Genomic DNA, 20,088 nt, shown 5'->3' on the forward strand with positions numbered 1-20,088 from the left:
GTTGCAAGCCCAGACTGATTTTGTCGGCCACCTAGTACGAACCGAGGGGCAGAGAATCTGATATCGGAGTCGAGGTCGGTAGAAAAGGTAGGAAAGTCGTTGCGACAATAGAGTTCGGGGTCGACATATGCATTCGAATCGGTGGGCGTCCAGACGGATCACAGCAAAAACAACGGTCGAGGGACCTGACGTGAAAACGATAAGGACCGGCAAGGAGGGGGACTACTCGTCGGCTCGAGAAGCGAAAAATGTGGCTAGTATCGGCCGGAGGGCCTCAGGGAGCGAATGTGTCGTGTAGTTCTGCCTGATTTACGAGACGCTACAAACTGTGCGAGGTTGTTGATGTGGATAAGAGTTGAAGTTGGTGGAGGTGGGAGATTTTTGGCTGTCGAGGCCAGGCTCGTGCTTGTGGAAGTGGAAGTAAGAGAAATGGAAAGGAATGGAGCGACCGAATGCAAAAGGATGGATGGACGGGAACGGGAATAGCGAGCGAGGCAGTGGGCGGGGTGCTGGGATGCGGATTCACACTGTGCCACGGGGGGCTGCCATAGGGCCATGGTCCACTGAGCCCACTGTAGATTTAGTGGCTGAACAGGTCGGGTCCAGGGCTCGAGGCCCAGCTGCGTTCAGAACCACATTATCACGAGCCGCGAGGGGTCCAGGGCGGAATTGAGGGGGACTTGGGTCTACCTGAGGTGAGCGCTAAAGGCGTGTCAATAGGTGGGGAAGTACGAGCGTTGCAGGTATCGGTGGGTACCGATTCGTGTCAGTGAGTCGATAATTGGCCCTGGGCCGTCGGGTCAGCGAGGAGCGTGTCAAGCTTTGCTGCGCCGCGTTTTCTTGTCCCCGCGAGCGGCTAAACGCTGGTCTTCTGGCAAGAGGATTTGATTTTGATACAAGATTCGTACAAAGTTCCCGGTGCTTCCTTGATCAACAAATGCCAACGGATCAGGTACCCAGGAACAAGGTTGGGTCGGATGAGACGAGGCGCTACTCTGCGCTGACTGTGTCCACGATCGACCAATCGACCAGCCCTAATCAACTCATGACACGGGGAGCTCATCTGTCAATGCATCCATTCGTCCATAGCATATGATAAGGACGATCGATGAAGAACACCACTGTTCAAATACCGAGGCTGGCTCTCGAATTCCGTAACGGAGTTTTGCCTGGAAAACTAAGTTGGAGGAGGGCTTGGAGTCCTCTCCACAATCAATCGCACCGTCTTGAATACTGTGCGAGCCCTGCTTTTGGCAAAGGAAAGAAGGCGCGAAACAATTGGCAGGCTGCTCCATCCACATCCATCACAAGACCAAAGCTTTGATTGATTGACAGACAGACACAAAGTTGACAGTCTCACTCCTTCATAAACAAACCACGTTGATTGGCGCATCACCGCGTCTTGGTCTATTCATGACGTGAGGAGACAATCGACAATTATTGCGACTTGGCCTCGTGTCTCAAGATGACCATGAATACCACGACAACGGCATGATTGACTGACTGACTCCCTTTACCTGCATCCGCGTATCCGGATCTTCTCACAAGATGGCTTCTGCCTTTCATAAGACAAACACAACGTGTGCGTGCGTGCGCACGCCATCGCTTGCATCCTCTGTCACGGGCTTGGCCAGGGTTCACCCCGGGACTCCCGGTCTCGTCTCAGCTCCCTCCGCAAAACAGACAACAACATCCAGCCTCATCAGATGGTACGGTGCGGTACCTGTCTTCTCTCACCTGGTTACATACCTGCCTAGCCCTGGAGCGAAGCCCTCACCTCGGCAGCCTCCGGTGGCCACACTGCTGGCTCGCCTCGGACGAATCGCCGAGTAGCGCCCCAGATGTTAAGCTTTTGGCGGTCGCCCCTCAGCTCGGCCGGATCAAGGTGAAACTTGGGAAGACGGCCGATACCACCTCTTGGTCATTTTCCCCTCCAAGGCCTGTGTTTTGCTACTGACGTCGTTTACGCCACGGACTGCCGATTGGGGGAAAGGGCCTGGGTCGATCAAGGGGAAATGGGCCGGCCATGGGCATGGCAGCAAGGGTTATTGAACCATGTTTCCAGGATCATCAATCCCTGGCTACGTACGGACACGGACGATGAAAGTCCTTTGGCTTGAGTCGTGTCGAAACGCCCATGCCATGCAGAGAGCGTGGTGGCTGATTTTGAACGAGTAACGTGGGTTGGCTGATGCTATGTCAGGTAAGTTGGCCATCACACAGTCGCAGTCTGTGTAACTGAGAGATATCAGATCTCAATTGCTTCAGATCCTCTTCAACTCTTTCACTCTCTGCTCGTTTAAAACCTGGTCTCGCGCATCCTTCAATCTCTCGTCCCGCTTTTGACCAACATTATCACGAACGATCCTTGGCTCAACTTGGACCATCGCCGATTGTGACCAGCATCGCAGGCCTTCTTGTCCAATCCTACGCTGTACTTACTCTTTAGGAACTTTCGCCTGTTGCCTTTATCCAGAATACTACTCAGTTGCAGCATGTCGCACTCACAAGACCCCTGCTAGAACGCACAAGTCTCTTCAAGTCCCCACCCCTGGTAAATGATGCCTGTACCACTGGCCGCAACAACACCAGCAAAACCCCCTCATTACTCAGTCACGACCGAAAACAGACGCGCCGATCGTCCCGCTATTTTTGCTCTGCGAATGGAGTATCTCGCCGTGAACCAGATCTGCTGCCACGGCATAAACGGTCAGGGTGCAAGGCCATGCTCATCCATGCTTGTGCCCTCTCCACACGACAGATCCCATCCACTCATGGCCTGGCATGTGCGCTATGGCAAGGACAAGCCCTGGAGCCATGTCTGTCGTGTCAGACCGCCGCTTTCACCTTGGCCTTGGTCTTTGTTATTTTCCGAGGCCTTTTTCCTTGGCCAAGGGAGGACTATCCCATAACGAGAATGCACGATCGTGCTTCTCGGTAATTTGCCCTCGATTCTCGGTAGATAGATTCAGCGCGCCTTGGATCCTCAACTCACATGCTCGGGTCTCGCTTCAACAATACAGGGATGAGGAGGCCGATACTTGCAAGGAGGACGACGATCATGGTCGCTCTAGCAAATCGCAACACTACGCCCGCATCTTGGCTTTGGCCTTGGTCCCTTTGATGCCGCCGGCGCCGGCACTTGTCTTGATTTTCTTTGGTCCGCCTTATCACGCCGTCCCTGCACAACATCCTCCATCACGCATTGCGGCCATGCTAGCAACAAGCCGTGTGCAAGAGCCAGAGCCAGAGCCCGCGGGGTGGTCATGGTCAAATGACGGTGAGGGGTTATCCAGTTGCTGCTGGGTTACCGTGACGGTCTGCTCTAGGCAGTGATTTGCTTGCCTACGGCGGCAGTCTCTGGTGGCGGTGGCCTGACTCTAATGTCGTTTGCCTCACTGATCATCTCGAGCTTCTCCATGGTCAGAGTCAATCCCGGAGCCGAACCCTGAAGGCCCCAACGGCAGTCGAAGCGACCAGCACCACCAGCTCCCTGGTCTGGACCCTTTTCGAGGGCGGGGATCGCTGTACAGTAGCTCTGGCCGCGCGCGGGATGCGCCGTGCTGCATGAAGGGCGCCACTCCAAGCTGGCGTTTTTAGCTGGGAGGCTCTGGTGTCTGTCAAAGACATCCATGGCTTTGTCAGGTTGTCTCTGCAGAAGCGCCCGGTTACGATCCCGATGCGTGGTTTTCTCTGGGGAGCTGACGTCGGATGCTTCCAGATATGGGACTTGATTGACATGCGAATCCTCTCAAGATCGTCTTGCGTTATCACGATGGAGTATCTCTTGACCTACTTCCATAATAGGCAAACCGGAGGTTGCTTGAAACATCCCGTCCCATCCAACAGGCTCGAAACAACCACAATACCATGACGATTGGATCGCAACACTTGGGGATACCCAGCATCATGCTATTTTCGTGGGATGCTCCTTTCAAGTGCCTCCCACCCTTCTCCTGCACACGACGCATCTCTTTGCTGCGCGTGACGACAACCCGGCACCAATCAACCCCGACCACGCCGATGGGAACAAGACGGTGTGTTGGGAGGTTGCCGCGCCCGTTACACGACAACTTGGTGCTGCGAAGCGTTTAGCCACACCGTTTTGTGCTTGCTTTTTTCCCCTTTTCCGCGCCGTTTTTTCTTCGTGGGTTTTCCGGCTGTCGCGTGCTTGCGAGACAAGGGCTGTCTATGGATGAATAAAATCCCGGACATGGGGTATCGTCGAGGTGAGCAGGGCTTGTGAAGGTGAGCACGGTGAGATACAGGGACCGTATCGAGCTTTGAACAAAACTGACATCTCTAGATGACCCCATTTCTTTGAAGTGATCTTGTCTCTGCTGGCTTGCTCTGTCAAGCGGTGAATGTATGCTGTCATCGTACAATATCTCCCCCGAACTCAACGCTCATGTCCTCAACTTTTGGTGGAAGGCTCAGCACTGTTTTGTTCTGGCTGAGCATCGATCTCTTCTGGCTTTTTAGTTTGAGACTCCGCTTCTTCCTCCTCCACTTGGGCTTTTGCCTCTTCCTCTATCTCGGCTTTGGCTTCTTCCTCCTTTTTGGCTTTCGCCTCAGCCTCCTTCAAGTAGATATCGTCCCAAACCTCACGTTCCAGGTTGTAAAAGCTGTCCATTGTCTCCCGTAGTAGCGCAACATCGGAGCCACAGTCGTTCGGGGCGAGTTTGAATATTTCTTTCACCGTCGACTCCCACGTCGGTATGTCGACATGGCCATCTCGCTTACTGTATGGCACAAGATTGATGTTTACCCTCCCGAGGGATTTCCTCATGCCGGCGCTGACGAGGTTCACCCTGAGTGAGAACTTGTTTCCCCCTGCTGCGAGGACGTATGCCTCGACGGGGAGACGTCGGGGTCCGTTCGTTGTGTGCTGCGTCATGTTGGTCTGGTATTCGCCCAAAGGGAGAGATGTAGTGACTTACAAGGATGACACCGCCACGGTTGGTAGAGTCGTATGCTATTTTCACCTCTGTTTCTGTAAGCCCAAAAGAGCCCTTCAATGACTCTATACCCTCGGCCTTTTCCAAGATATGGCCTGCCCATTGCCGCGCCGCCTTGAGAGCCAAGTCGAATAATCCTTCGAGAGTGATGGATCCACGCTGGGAAGAGAAGAAACAAGTCAGCACCCGTACCAGAACGACATGAGAAAATCAATTCGGCTTCAACAAACCTTGGGCTTGAAAACCTGGTCGACATGCCACTCCTCCGTCTGCAGCCGGTACATGGTGAACTTGTCAAACTTGGCATCGCCCTGCTCCTTCGGGGGTATGCTGAGCCGGAAACTCGGTTTGGTAGCCTCATTCAGCACGTCGCCGATCCTGTTAACCTGCGCCGTGCTGATACCCGAGTACACCATGACGCCCATGTCCTGGTACATGGAGCGCAGGGTCTTCCTCCGTTCCGCATCGTTCGGGTCCTTGGGGATGCCGCCTCGCCGCGGCTGCAATCCGGGCTGGATGTTACGGAGGTTTGGAAAGACTCTTGTTGCGGGTGTTGAGCGCCGGGTAAATAATCTCGGAGGTTTCGGAACCATGGTGAACGGTCAATTGGGTGTGTATCTTGGTGGGTGGTTTGATGATGGGAGGTTGGTTTGTGGCTGAAGCTGTAGCGGGGTGGAATAACTTGAGGTAGCCTTGCATGGGTGGAGGCTGATGTGGCGATGCGGGGGTGGTTGAGCCACAGCATGGGGGAAACATGTCGACTCGGCATCATACATTCGGCTTCATACTTGAAGCAGTGCCATTGAACCTGTTGGCGCTGGATCATGCAGACGCAAGATGGCGAGTCTTAACCCCGAGCTACGACGTCAAGTCATTGCTATCTACAAAGGTCTGAGCCTTGGCTCTCCATCGAGAGGGGATATAACTAACGCCTCGGTAGAGCTGCTATATCTTGGCCGAGAATACCCCCTCGGCTTCGACTACTTTCGTCCTCGTCTGCACAAGGCCTTCATCTCCAAGGCTGCTGAGCGCGATGAGGACAAGATCCGGCAGGGCATTGCGCAGGCTGAATATGTCAAGAAGGGTGAGATCCCCTAGCCGGACTCATGGATCACATGTACTGACTTGTTGCAGAGATCGAGACATTGTAAGTGACGTCGTTCCTTCCTGTTGAATGTGTTACGTGGGAGCGGACTCGCTCGATTCACCAGCAACTGTCTTCTCACGGGGCATCCCTTCATGTTCGGCCATCAAGATGTTGGTTCAAGCATCAATTCATCCGTCTATTTGGAAAACACTACCCAAATTCATATCATTTTCCCACCCATCCGCCCAAACCACCTCATCAAAAAGCCTCCATAAATCATGGGAGAAAAAAGCTGCAAGCCGAAAACAACACCAGTATGTGCGGCATCAGCGTCTCAGTGTTCCTGTTTACACGAGAAAAAGAAAATATCCAAGAAACCTCATTTGTCCCGAGGCAAGCCATGTCCAGAAAAAAACATATTCTCATCCTTCTCATCCTCTTCCATTCTCCAACCTCGCCCTCCCCCCCCCTGCCAAAATTCCAAGCCTGGTCCTTGCTATTTTTGCTAATCATCTGGGTATAGGTACTATTTAAAAAGGTATCGCACTTTGAGAAAACGGTATGATGCCGACGCGTAAAGGGGGTATGTAGAAGATGCTGGTATCGAAAGGCGTGAGGAAGTCGAGAGAGATCGAGGTGACGGAGTAGTCGAGTAGGAAGCCGTATCGGGATATAAGACATGTGCCCCCACGTTGTGACCGTGGGAGCATTCCAGCCCTGGCATCGGATAGAAACTATTGCCAGATCGTCTGCTGTCACCCACGTGGGCGACTTTCTTTGCTTTTGCGTGATGCCCCCGTGATTTAACTAGCGGGAACGAGTCTCTTCTTCGCTGTCCATGCTCCCACCTCCAAGCACTCTCCCCAGCTTGTCCCACTCTCGCTCATAAGGTCCGCCATCATCTTGCTGAGCCAGACATCCCACTCATCCTGGCTCTTGCCACTCGCTTCTCGGAGAATCGGTTCCAGCGCCTGCACCAGCTGCGCAACCGTCAGGAGAGCAGTCTTGCGCAGTGCAGCTTGCCCTGCTGTCAAGGTCTTCTTCTCGACCTTCTGGTGCGGCGTTGACTTGGCCTTCATCTCCACGTACGATTTGCCGTCCTTGGTCACAACACCGCCGACGCCCTCTCGCTCCCATCGGACTTCGCTTAGGGGAATAGCCAACCGCTTTGATCGGATCTCGGTCAAAATCTCGGCTTCCTGCATAAGGTAGGCCTTGATGAGAGAGCAAGGGACAGGCGAAAGTTGCCGAGCCTCGAGAGCACGTGATAGCCAGGTGTTGTACTCGACTAGAAATGCGTTCAGTGGTGCTGAGAGTGGCGTCTTTGGTGTCATCAGATAGGCGCCGAGGTCCAGAGCTGCTTCATGCTCCTCTGCTTCATTGGAGCCGGGTACCGCGCTGGGTACATGTGGCCGAAGCATACGGAACGTCGGGTCGCTGTCCCATATCTCAATCACACCGCCAGGCTTGAGCATGCGTAGGTACTCCTCGATGAAGAGCTGGTAGACATGACTTGGAACCATCATGCACGAGTCTTTGACCATGATGAGGTCGAACTCTTCCTCCGCAAAAGGCCAGGGGAACTGACGAAGATCGTGCTGGACGAACCGCCAATTCATGTCCTTGTCGGGCTTGCAAAGCTCGGCTGGTGACCCAGGGCTCCCCGGGGCTAGAGGCGCGATGTCGACGCCTGTGAATGAGATCCCGCTGTGGCCTCGCTCCTTAAAGTACCGGTGGCACATCATACTCCAGAACCCAGTACCACATCCCAGCTCCAAAACGCGCTGTGGCGGATTTACCCTTAGTGACGGGGTAACCACGGGCGCGCCATAGACTTGTATCAAGAGCAGCGTTCGAAGGGACTGTCGATGGAGCTCGGTCAAGTCGGCGGGGAGAGGATAGGCTGCCCCTGGGTCGTTAAAGTAGGTGCGTCCATTGCGGACGACAAAGGGTTTTGTAGCGGGGTTCTCGGTCGAGTTGGCAGGGTCAGTTGAGGTCATGGTGTGTGTTGATAGTATCGTGGTACCGCTGGCCGATGATACAGAGTCGGTTCGTGGAAAGGAAAGGTTTATCTGCTTGGTGACGCCCGACATGGGCTTGTTACTGGCATCCAGCTCGGAATACATGGCGACATTTTTCAGATCAACAGAAGCAGACGAAGGGGTCTCGGGGCGACGATGGCGAATCTGACGGTCGCGCTGGCGGTTCTTGTCGGCGGCCACCAGAGGTCGGTTGAAGAAGATGGACGACGCTGTGCTGCCTGTCCCAAGGCTCAGGAGAGATTTGTTGGAAGAGTTCACGGTCGAGGTCAAGGTAGCAGACACGCGCGAGTCAGATGACACCACCTTGGACTGAGGACGAGAGTGATGGGTGTCGTCTTCCCCCACGGCGGGGCTGCTGGAATGCAGCAGGGACGACTCGTGCGACGAGCGGCTACCCTGGCTGCCGCTGGACGTCCTCGTGTGTCGAAACGGACGTCGACTGCGGTTGGGGTCTTGTGAGGCCGAATTGGATCGTGGGGGAGTCTCAGGGCGCTGCCACTCCTTTTCACCCTGCGTCCGTCGACTGAAGGTGGGTAAAGGGGCGGCAGAGGCGTAGATAAATCCGCTCCATTCCGACATTGTCACGGTCCTGGGCTATCCTCTTTGGCGCAAGCTGGCCGATGGATGGGGGGTTAGGCCAGGGCTACCTCCGTGTGCGGTGCGGTACCCTACCCAAGCCCAAGCAAACAGGGGTGGCTGAGGCGTTCCACCGCCGCTAAAGAAAGACGCTGGAACCGCGGCACCCAATTGCTGCTGCCCTGCAGAGTCTGCGAGCGTCCTGTGCCTGGCCGTATCCACCGCCTTCGCCGAAAGCTGGTGCTTCTAGAACCCTTCTCCTACCGCGGAACTGGGTTGTGAAGCCCGGACCTGGCCCGGATTGCCTCCCGGAAGGAATCCCCTACTAGGGCGCTGACCGTGCAGGGGAAACAACACTGGGCACTGGTCGGTCTGGCTGATCCAAGATGAGGAAGCCCCCTGCCTTGCGTTGCTTTGGCCCTTTTGTCGATGCTCAGCAGCAGCTGATCGTGCCCTACCCGTTCTTGGGAGGACGGACCGTTGACCAGACGGAGACAGACGACGTCAGGAGATGATTTCGGAAACGGTGCCTCTTATCCGTTTGGGACTGCTGGGACCCGACCCGGCTTCGAAACAGATCCTTCCGTCAAACGCGCCCCGAATGGTACTGTCGTATCGTCTGTATGCCGACAGAGATGATCGGTGTAAAACCAACCACCAGAGGCGAGAACTGAAACGTGGATTTCGGGCAGATGGCCTGCCAAATGTGATGTATCGGAAGCGCTCGCAACCGTGGATCCTCCTATCCGTTGGCACTTGTTTGCTCGTCGAGTTGCGCGTCCGGGTGGTTGTCTTCCTGGTAGAGGCGCGCTGGCGTGACTGTCATCTTTCACGCTCTCGATGATTGTGTCTTGGACGCCGTCAGGCTGTTTGGACAAGGCGTTGACGCTGCCGTAGCATCCGACTCTATGGTGAGACCAGCCCGATCTAGTAGTCTGCGATGATGGCGTCGCTTCTCGGGCAGTACGGCCCCCGTGATGCTTGGCCCTGTCAACAAGTTGAGCGAGCTGGCGACCAGCGCCTCCCGTGTCAAATGTCAGACCGATACCGTACAGTAAACCCTCTCGCCTGAAGGGGCTCTGGCGTCGACGCCTCAAACAGAACAGCAGGACCGGCACTCGCACTGAAAACGAGTTACTGTCGCGGGTGATAGAGTTTGGCGCGGTTTGCACACGGCGGAGCGGATGGCAAGCCAACTGTAAAGTTTCAGGTCGCGGCAGAGGGCGGCGGCAGCAGTCACATTCTATATACGGAACCCGACGAGAAGAGAAGGGACGCACACATCCTCCCCTCCCCTCCCCTCCTCACCTGCTTCTCCCGGGGCGATGCTTTTTCCCACCACGAACGGACAATTCGGCTGTCATTAGCCCTGTAGAGCCAGATTCCCATTCGACTGCGGAGCGAGTCTGGGTTCTGGGGTGTGGAGCGGCGGCCGTCCGTTGGCTCTCCCCCGCACATGAGAGGCCCTTTTCCCGCCCGTCATCCGGGTCGCTGATGTGCTATTGACGCATATCGAATTATCAACCTCAGCCTGGCGCCAGGGCGTCCCGAGGCCTGTTTGGTTGGCCCGAGAGGGGGTCGTGGCTGGTGAAGCCCGTCATCAGCGTCTTCTATGCCAGTTGAAATATCAATATCCATGCTCAAAGGACCCGTCCTGCAACTCGACTCGAACTGCAACCGGCGCAATCTGCAACGGACATGGTGATGCGACTTTGGCATTGCTGCTAGGATCAGCCTTGTTCGAGTGTCCCAGTGGCCTGCACGATGGATGATCGAATGCATCTCTTCTCCATGGCGGGTCGCCTGAATGATTGCTAGCCGAGACACCGAGGCTTCGATTTGCAACCGCGCTTCGAGCCTCAAACAGCTTCTTCCCACGGACCGTATTCAGGAGAGCTCGAGTTGTCTGAAAGCAAGCACGGAACGGCACACATAGCCTCACGGTCCTCGTACCACTGGTTGCACCACTTTTCCTGGGAGAACGGTGCTATTTTCGGCAGATTAGTAGAGATGTCACCCCCAGCCGGGTTTGTTGTTGCCTAAGAGGCCCAGCAATCCGGACTCGTGCATGCTTAGGACGACAGAGATGGAACTCTTCATTCCGGAGTTTTGCGATCAGCCCCATGCTACTTTGCGCGATGTTTTGGCAAGTTCCAATTGCTCGGAAGCACCGTCGGGAGGACCGTGATTGCAATTTGAATGGCATTGACCGAACATCGAATGCAGTCGCTAGTTGGAGAAGCCTGACTCGGGCAATGCTTGGCCTAGCTTGTCGGCCCAGGCCTCATTCGAAGAAGGCCCCGAAAATGGGTGCGGCTTGTCCTAGTGGATCAAATCGCGTCGGCAAAACGCCAATAAACAAGCTTGATCGAAACGCTTCCGCCCGGAGCTGAAAGCGCCATCGCTTCCGTTGAGGAGTTGAACTCATTGCGTCACTGCTGTGGTTGCGGAATCCCAGTTCCTATACGACAGTCTTCTTGCAGCGTTGGACTCGCTCTAGGAGGTTTCGAACCCATGCTTCCATACCGTTTTCATGGAATGCTGTGGAAGTGACGAGGCCTGTGCGCTGTTTCTGTCCCTGTCGATGCCATCGAGATAGACGCTTGAGATGCTGCGAGAATCCTAGTCAGTCCCGCACCCGCAATGCTTGTACGGAGTTGGTTGTTGTAACTGCAGGCCGGGCAGAAGAGTTGTGTGAATTCGATGAATGCAAACTCGGATCACGGTGCGTAACCATCTTTTGAATGCGAGAAAAAAGTCCAAAACTTGCGATTCTCCAAGGTGAAGCAATTTCTATTCATGTTTCTGTGTTTTCTGTCAGTGCTAGGCGAGTTGTGGTTGTTGTTGCCCTACTGAGCTCGCCCTTCAAGACTCAATAAGGCTGCTGCACGTGACCTCTCAGCCGCACGAGCCATCGAGATGCGGAGCAGTTGCACGTGATTCCATATCGCTCGCTCCGGCACTCGTCCCTCGTCGCAGTGCCACCAGCATCACAGTCACGACCCGATGCTCTCTTGATATCGCCCACTACTCTTCTGTCCAAGTATCAGTTGACCTTTCAGTGAATATTTCGCATTGCTGCGTTCGCTCTTTTCTGTGTGTGGTCCCTGCATGAGCTGAGGACACCTCCACGTGTCGCAAAAGCTTGGATCCCCTCCCATGATGACCTTGCCTCAAGCTTTGACTGACATGTCTTTGTAGCTGCATTTCTTGACTCTCGCATACTCCTTGCGATCCTCCTCTTGCCTCCGAAAGCACCGTCGCTCCAAAGGCTGTGGCTTATTCTAAACCGCCGGATAAACACCAAAACACCCCAGCCTTCCCCGGAAACCGCTGCGACACGACCTTTCGATGAGCTCTTGACCTGCGACGAATCGACATTCGAGCCGGAATTCTTCACCACGAAACTGCACACGCAGAGCGGCTGACCCGACGGGCCCATGCGCAAACGCGAGCTACTATTGCCATCTCTCCTTTTGAATCTTGGGTGAGGTGTCGAGTCACTCCACACCTGTCGAGTCCCCCGCGCCACTACGATCGCGAATTGCACCAACCCAACCCATCGCGTTCACTCGACGGCCGATGAGCTGGTCTAGTCGCTTGATACACCCCCCACCATCGATAAAGACTGCCGAAAAGCGCCACCTGCTGCCGTGCTGCTCGCCGGCGCAGTTACCAAAACCACCCCCAAATCTATAACCCACCATCAGACTGAAATACCCCTGCCGGGATGTTTACCCAACACTCCGGGCAAGGTCAACATGCCCGGATCAATGGCGCCGGGCGAGGCATGCCCAACCTACTGTACAACTTCCAACACTCCCAACATCAACACCCTTCTCAGACCCAACACCACCAGGGGCTTCAGCATGACCATGGCATGCCCAACGCCAATGGATTGAGCCACCACTCGAGCTTCGCCTCGGGCGTACTCTCAAACTCGAGTCCTTTCAATGCGAGCGCTCTCCAGAATGGGCATTCGGCGACAACGCGAGGACAAGCACCCCCGAACGAGATGTGGCAGGAGCAATTGAGGATGCACAAGGAGGCTGAGCGAGCACATGCTGCCATGACCGATCAACAACAACCGCACTACTATGCTAGGCTCAAGGCGTCGGAAAACAGAGGCATTGGCGGCCCTCCGCCCACCACCGTGCGCGCCCAGGCGGATAGCGAGAACGATAGTGTTGACCGACGGCGTCCCGCGCCCGTGGAGAAGGAGACCCGGCGCCAGGATTGGCATAATATGGACATGAGCGGCCAGGGTCTGCGAAACTTGGCACCGGAGCTGTTCAGGTATCAGTTCCTGAACGAGCTATACATTGCTTCAAACAAGCTCACTCGACTTCCCAACGCCATTGGAGAGCTACGCCAGTTACGCCATCTTGACGCCTCCTTCAACCAGATTTCAGAGATCCCCCCTGAAGTCGGAATGTGCACCTACCTGAAGCAGCTGCTGCTATTCAACAACAATATCCAGACATTGCCTTTTGAACTGGGATCGCTCCACCTTCTTGAGATGCTGGGCATCGAAGGAAACCCCCTGGAGCATGACGTGAAGCAGGAGATTATGGAGAAGGGAACAAAGAGCCTGGTCAATGCACTGAGAGAAGGCGCTCCGAGTAAGTTGATACGTATCATGACAATAGAGTTTATGCTGAACGCAAACCAGTTCCCCTGGCTCCTGCACCACGCAAGCCCATCGTCATTCAGGAAGATGTGTCACCCAACTTGGAAAAGATCAAGGTTTTCTCATGGAACATTCTCTGCGACAAGTATGCGACTCCACAGACATACGGCTACACCCCCACGGGTGCCCTCAACTGGGAGTATCGCAAGGACTGTATCTTGGAGGAGCTTCGAATCCGCGACGCCGACTTTCTTGCTCTTCAGGAGGTCTCCACGGATGCCTTCAAAGAGGACCTCAGCCCCGACCTGGCGCAAATGGACTACAAGGGCGTTCACTGGCCCAAGTCCCGAGCAAAGACCATGTCGGAAAAGGACGCTCAGTCAGTGGATGGATGTGCCGTCTTTTACAAGCAGAGCAAGTTTATCCTGCTGGATAAGCAGTTGATCGAGTTTGCTACTATTGCTATCAACCGACCCGACATGAAGAACCAGCACGATGTCTTCAACCGTGTGATGCCAAAGGACAACATTGCCGTCATCTGCTTCTTTGAGTCACGACTGACGGGAGCGCGCATCATCTTGGTCAACGTTCATCTCACCTGGGACTCTGCTTTGGCCGATGTCAAGGTTATCCAGACGGGTATCCTGATGGAGCACGTTACCAAGCTCGCCGAGAAGTATGCTAGGTGGCCAGCGGTGAAGGACAAGAAGATGATTGTCCTGCCAACGTCGGACGATGAGGTTCCCACGCCCCAAATCGAACCGGGCCCCAGCCAAGAGTACCGGACCAACACAGAGATCCCTCTTTTGGTTTGTGGTGACTTCAACTCGACTGAAGACTCTTCGGTGTACGAGTTGATGTCCATGGGTCGAGTACCCCCGGATCATCTCGAGTTGAGCAACTTCCAGTACGGTAGCTTCACACGAGACGGTATCGAGCATCCCTTCAGCCTCCGAGACGCCTACGCCCACACCAAGCACACGGCTGATGAGATGCCGTTCACGAACTACACGCCAGGCTTTGCTGACGTGATTGACTATATCTGGTACTCGACCAACACACTCGAGGTGGTGGACCTTCTTGGACCCCCCGACCCCGAATATCTTAAGCGAGTGCCCGCGTTCCCCAACTGGCACTTCCCGGCGGATCACATCCAGATCATGTCCGAGTTTGTGATCAAGGGGCGCAAGGAGAAGAAGCACCTGCCGGACCGAGAACCCGATTTTGGAGGCGGCTCCAGCGGACCACGAGGCTAGTAGCCGAGCCGGTAGTGCCCAAAAGCTCGCCAAGGCCAAATTGCTCGGACTGTCCGGACAGTTGACGCCCATACCATCTGGATGTAGTGTTTTTGGTTTTGCGAAACGACACACGGAGTTTTAAGGATCTTGCACGGTTCTTGGGGCGGTGGACGGGACGGGTATTGATGCATGGCGATGTATCCGATGGAATGTATATGCAGCGGAGATAGAGGAAGCGGTTTGGGGGAAGCGAGTTGGGAGGAACTGTAGGAATTGATTCATCATGCTCTTTTGCGACTTCAAACTGGTTTTCTTGTCACCACTTCGCTGTGATTGAACTGGTGTTAGGGCCCTGACTTATGGCTATCTCTAGGATATTTGGCAATTTGTTTGGCTATGTGTTGATGGGTGCGAGCGGTGTTGGCGTCGCAGTCCTGGGACCCTTGTATAAGGCGAAGTCTCCGGTGAGTCTCATCGTGGTCTTGAAGCAGGCAGATAGTCTGGTGTCCCTTAAGGTCTCCTATCAAGTCACATGATACTTGCGCTAGCTTATACCCAAAGATGAGGTGGGTGTTTGGTTCAGAACTAATGAAGTCATCACCAAAGCTTGCGACATGAGGCCCGCCTCCTGCCTCACTTCCTCAAGCTCTATCCCAAGTCTCGAGCACGAACTCTGGAAGTGTTTCTCTTTTGATACCTTTATCTCTGGGCTAAGGGTCGCTGACGTTTGAGTTTTTAGTTGAAGAGGCGAGATGCTGTCGTGGACGATCTTGGTGATGGAATCGGGTGCTTCCCCTGACTGCCTCGTTCAGGTGGATTAGTTATGAGCTTCATGATGCTCGGTAAAGGTACCAGACTAACTGAAATAACGGAATTCAATCTCTGATGGGAGGTTTCTATCCTCTGCCTTGTTGTCATCGAGCCTGTTACGCCATCTGCAGAACATCCCCGTACACGCAGCCATCTCAGGATCAAAGGGGGGCCGCCGAAACCAGGTGCTATGACTTAACGGGAGATCCCTGCATATTGCCATTATCTGCGAGCGCCTCGAGAGGTTGTTCGTTGTCGTCTAGACCGTGCTTATTATCGTGGATGTGTCGATGGCTGGAAGTGAGTTGTGAAGGGGTTACCTGCCCGAGCCCAGTTGCGACGTCCTCGGCAGTCTGAACAGCGCTACCACGAAGCTCCTCACCTGATATGACTGGACTCACAAGAGCCAGTCTCGAGTTCTTCGTCTGAGCTGGCCCAAGGGCATTTGTGATCTTCTTCTGTGGGTGTCATTTCCAATAACACAAGTTCGCCAGGAATTCCCTCGGAGCTATGTGAAATAGTCCTTCGGGGAGTTTCGGCTCAGGGTTCCCGATTTAAAGATACTTTAAGAAGTGTCAAGCAGGTTAATATGCTTATTAGAGATATCAGGCGCATCTCAACATGCCAAGAGTTTCCCCCCAAAGACTGACCTCCTGAGGCACTTCTAAAGCATCACCAGGTCCTGCGCAGCTGTCACCCATGCCCAACGGCGCAGTACCTCGTCCATAGATCATACTTGCAGTGTCAGGTCAAAGGTGCCAGTGTTCGTTTGGCGTCATTGTCCACGTGCGTGAACAGACGTGAATGCGGTCATTCAGATGCACCCACTCCTAAGTTTATTCATGCCGGCAGAACAATAAGCGTTTGCAGGTGAACAATAGCAGTTTATCTGCCTCTTTTGGCACTGATTCAAACGCCAGTAGGTCCACACGGTTCCCCCGTCGCCTAAAAATGAGAACAGAGGTCACTTCTACTCTTCTTCTTTTCCACACAAACCAGCATCGCGAAAGCTTCGGTTTCTTCGCACCACAGCAAAAGCTCATCCCGTCGGTTCGTTACCTTCATTCATCGACACCTTCGTTCGTTGTAGAATCGGCTCACTGTTGGCTTTGGAAGGTATAAATACCCCGTGCCCCCTCCTGGAGCTTCTCTCTCTTCTCTTCATCACTTCTGACATGGTCCTTCTTGGATACGCAGGCCCTCGCTCAACCTCGCTTCCCATCTTCCACCTTCGCCTCGCCCCCTTTTCCCTTCCGTCCTCTTTCTACGGAGCGCTTTTTCCTCTTTAAGGTGCCTTTCATTCATCTCTAAGAAGATCGCGGACGGAATTCATTTCCTCTTATCCCACGAGTCAACCCTTTGAGACCAGGAAGGTTCAACCACGTCTCCCCAGCGATACCACCTTTTCCTTCCATTCTCTCAATAGCGACCTGGATTCTTCCCAGAGTTATTACAGCTTCATACCACTTGGTAAATACTTATTTCCTTATGATACTCGGACCTCAATACTAACCACTAAGCCTACCAGTGCATCAGACTTTTACGAAATCTTTCGAGCCGGAGAGGCATTGACGTCCCCTCAGCACTATTTACATTTTCCATCACTCAACGCAGAGAAGATGGCTTCTTTAACAGCCTCTGTCAATCCTGCGGCAGTAGATGGAGAAGATATCAATCTGATCGACGCAAACCGTGTGAACAGGCCCCAGATCCGCGTTGATCGCGGAGAAGGTGGAGAGGGCTAAAGCCGACTGGGAAGAGGGAAACCATGGTACCTTTGCGACACTTCTTGAGGAATATATTCCGCTGGAACTGATGGATATCGCAATGACCACCTTCAATTTGCTTAGAATTCCCTTCCAGACGCGACGCCCATTTGGTGATTCCTTTGCGGGATGCCTGCTACCTAGTAGGTTCAAGTTAACCAATGCTTGGAACATTCTCCATTATTTCACCGACACATTTGGCAACTGGAACAAGTTCCGCGAGTTCCTCGAGCTCGCCGACAAGGTCCGGCAACTGGCTACAGCCTATTGCTGCGTACCAGATCCCGAGACCTTCTGGGCCCATATGGACCACCTCTGGGAGGAGGCCAGTACCCAGGTTGCCCACCCCGTGGGAGAAGACGGATTGGCCGAGCCTCTCATCTACCCGAGGCGATGCGTAACCGGAATCGTCCGACGAATTCTGATGAGGAATATGGAGAATAACCCCCCTGGGGAACAACCGAAAGACTTGGAGGGAGAACTTATTGGTCCAGCACTCTTTCATCATGCCTTGCGCATGAACTGGGAGGAAGAGAGGGCTCAACGATCCTTTCACCTTCTGGGCCTTCACCGCCGAGATACTGTCGATCTTTCCGAATCCAGGCCACTCCTTCGACAGTGGAAGGACAGCTGGAGCCCAATCAACGAATTTCATTGGGCTGTGCTTCGGACTCGAGGAGCCTCCATCTGCAGCAGGCTCAACCTCAACGAGCTGCAAGAGGCTCGACTCCTTGGGGAGCTCCAATGGATGAACAACTATGAACTCGGAGTGCAAGCGTACGCGCTTTGTCTCCCCCAGCAGGGCGGGGATTACTATGACCCGTGCTTTCTCGCACAGATGACTCGTAACAGACGACAAGTCATAACTTTTCTACACCAGATAGATCGAGACAATGACAACTTCTCCGAGGGATGGTTCCAGAGATATCCCGCCGCCCTTCCACCTCTGAGATGTTGAGAGAGGGCATGTGTTGGGTTGTACGGTCGACACCGAAGGGGATGATCAGTGAGATGACTAACCTGCATTCATGTAACAACGTTGAGGGATCAAGGGCAGGACTGACAGCAGGATGTGCGAGCTTTGTTTTCATTTTCATTCTTCTTTTCTCTTCTTCATTCTTCCTTTCTTCTTCTGTTTCTGTTTCTATTTCTTCTCTTGCTTTTTCTTTTCTTTTCCTTCTCTTCTTGTTTGTTAGCATTTGTATGATTATCGTACGGAGTTGTAGGTTTACAGTTGAGGACCCCGAGGGGAACGGGATTGCGTTGTGTTTTTTGCCGAATGCATCATCTCTACGTGATATGTGATGTGGTGTTGACTAGGTAGCTAAAGACGTGCTTGGTGATAAGGGGGGCCATCAACACTGTCGCTCCTTTGTCACTTGACACCTCCTCAGACCAGAACATCACTGGACACAAGGAACAAGCTCTCAAATCATGTACCATTTCTATGCGATTATCCATCGCTCTACAACAAAGAGGAGAAAAGTCTACCATCAAAATCGCAACGCCAATACCGCGCGCTCAGTGGAGAAGAATATCGTACCCATCCTTGGTGATCCTCACCTCCTCCTGTCCAAACCCATACTTGCGCCGAATCAGCTCAAAGATGATCAATCCCGCGCTCGTGCTCGGCACCTGCCGGATGGCATTCCACCAGAATCCGCGGTACAGCCATTTTGTCAGGCTCAGACCTTCGCTCCTCGCCTCGGCCGTGCAGACCGCCAGGGACTCTTGGTACGCGTGGTAGTAGGCTCGGAGCATCCTCCAGCGCCGACGGGGTTTGTCGGGGTTTGCCACTGCTGAGGCGCGGAGTTTGGCAGCTTTTGCGTCGAGGTCTTCCAGGTGGTCCCAGTGCTTGACTTGGAAGTGTGTCAGGGGGTGGAGGAGGACTTGTTGGGAGAAGGAGGCGCTGATGCCGGCCATGAGGAGAAACATTGGCTCAATGGTATAGTGAGGTCGGATAAGCGTGATGCCCTCATTTCGGTGTTGATGAGTCGGTCGCTTCATTGCTAGCACGTCGACAATGTCCTCGGCAAGACCGCCGTAGTACCAGGTTACGAAGCGATAATATCCCTGCGCCTTGACGTACTCAAATATGCTGAAGAAGATGGCGCTTCCCAGGCTGTCCTTTGCGAGTGAAAGTCCCCATCCGGCAAAGATTCCCCTCAGACCAATCTCGCGCAGCTTCTCAGAGCCAAACGTCCACATACTCCGAGGCTTGCCGCTACCGTCGTTGGGCATCATATCACGGTGGTCGTATCTTGCCTGGAGGGCGTCCAGCGGAGCTGCGACAACACTCTGTAAGCCACCTGCGAGTAGGCCTGCTGTGAAGGTGTGCACTGGTTGCGGTGGTGGGTAAACCCTCTTTCTCGCCTGGCCGCTCTCCTCGTGTAGGCGTCCTAGGATTTGCAGGTAACTCGTGTATAACACTGCACCAACACCAACATTCGCAATAAGAGGCGGTAAAATCTGATGGGGTATAATCCCCCATCCTTGTTGACTAATAGCCGAAGTCAACACCCCCGGCGTCGTACTTCTCAACAGCAACCAACTCCTCCTCAAAAACACAGTAAGCGGCGAAGCACTAGCATCGCTCATAACAGCCTTCATGAGCAACTGCGTCCTCGCATGGTGAATAGTCCTCGCATAAGCGAGATAATCCACCCTGGTGCGGAAAAACGCCTTTGCGGGAGCGCGAAAGTAAAAGGCGACGACCTGGGCGCTCAGGGCACGCACACCGGCTGCCGAGGCGGCAGTGGCAGCGTTGCTGCGGGGGTCGCGGTCCGGGAGGGCCTCGGGGGGTATGACGGGGAGGACGCCGGTTAGGGAGTCCGGGACGTCATGGCGGCGGCCGATGTTCATGGCGTTGGGCGGCTTTCATGACGGCCGGGAGTTCAGGGATTCAGAGGTGAAGAAGTAGAGGCCGCTGAGAGGTAACCCGGGACGCGGCGACGTTGGAAGCATGACTAAGCGAGATTGGC

The 20,088-nt window shown here is 54.3% G+C and overlaps 6 protein-coding genes across 6 annotated transcripts; 3 read left to right on the forward strand and 3 right to left on the reverse strand.

Annotated features, from left to right (window-relative positions):
• Positions 1-4,414: 4,414 nt before the first annotated feature.
• NCS54_01244000 (Hypothetical protein) lies at positions 4,415-5,551 on the reverse strand (the record flags this gene model as incomplete). Its single annotated transcript, XM_053157673.1, has 3 exons — positions 4,415-4,888; positions 4,941-5,117; positions 5,189-5,551. 3 exons carry the CDS (start codon positions 5,549-5,551, stop codon positions 4,415-4,417), a joined length of 1,014 nt encoding a protein of 337 aa, XP_053013648.1.
• Positions 5,552-5,795: 244 nt separating this feature from the next.
• NCS54_01244100 (Hypothetical protein) lies at positions 5,796-6,623 on the forward strand (the record flags this gene model as incomplete). Its single annotated transcript, XM_053157674.1, has 4 exons — positions 5,796-5,847; positions 5,899-6,042; positions 6,093-6,105; positions 6,569-6,623. 4 exons carry the CDS (start codon positions 5,796-5,798, stop codon positions 6,621-6,623), a joined length of 264 nt encoding a protein of 87 aa, XP_053013649.1.
• A 225-nt stretch (positions 6,624-6,848) lies between these two features.
• On the reverse strand, positions 6,849-8,666 carry NCS54_01244200 (Methyltransf-25 domain-containing protein; the record flags this gene model as incomplete). Its single annotated transcript, XM_053157675.1, has 1 exon — positions 6,849-8,666. The coding sequence occupies one exon, from the start codon at positions 8,664-8,666 to the stop codon at positions 6,849-6,851; it is 1,818 nt and encodes a 605-aa protein (XP_053013650.1).
• Positions 8,667-12,393: 3,727 nt separating this feature from the next.
• On the forward strand, positions 12,394-14,549 carry NCS54_01244300 (CCR4-Not complex 3'-5'-exoribonuclease subunit Ccr4; the record flags this gene model as incomplete). Its single annotated transcript, XM_053157676.1, has 2 exons — positions 12,394-13,285; positions 13,336-14,549. 2 exons carry the CDS (start codon positions 12,394-12,396, stop codon positions 14,547-14,549), a joined length of 2,106 nt encoding a protein of 701 aa, XP_053013651.1.
• A 2,619-nt stretch (positions 14,550-17,168) lies between these two features.
• NCS54_01244400 (Hypothetical protein) lies at positions 17,169-18,065 on the forward strand (the record flags this gene model as incomplete). The annotated part of the gene is made up of 1 exon (XM_053157677.1): positions 17,169-18,065. One exon carries the CDS (start codon positions 17,169-17,171, stop codon positions 18,063-18,065), a length of 897 nt encoding a protein of 298 aa, XP_053013652.1.
• Positions 18,066-18,628: 563 nt separating this feature from the next.
• NCS54_01244500 (Hypothetical protein) lies at positions 18,629-19,969 on the reverse strand (the record flags this gene model as incomplete). Its single annotated transcript, XM_053157678.1, has 1 exon — positions 18,629-19,969. The coding sequence occupies one exon, from the start codon at positions 19,967-19,969 to the stop codon at positions 18,629-18,631; it is 1,341 nt and encodes a 446-aa protein (XP_053013653.1).
• Between the last annotated feature and the right edge of the window lie 119 nt (positions 19,970-20,088).

Source organism: Fusarium falciforme, chromosome 10 (assembly GCF_026873545.1).
Source record: "Fusarium falciforme chromosome 10, complete sequence".
NCBI lineage: Eukaryota > Fungi > Ascomycota > Sordariomycetes > Hypocreales > Nectriaceae > Fusarium > Fusarium falciforme.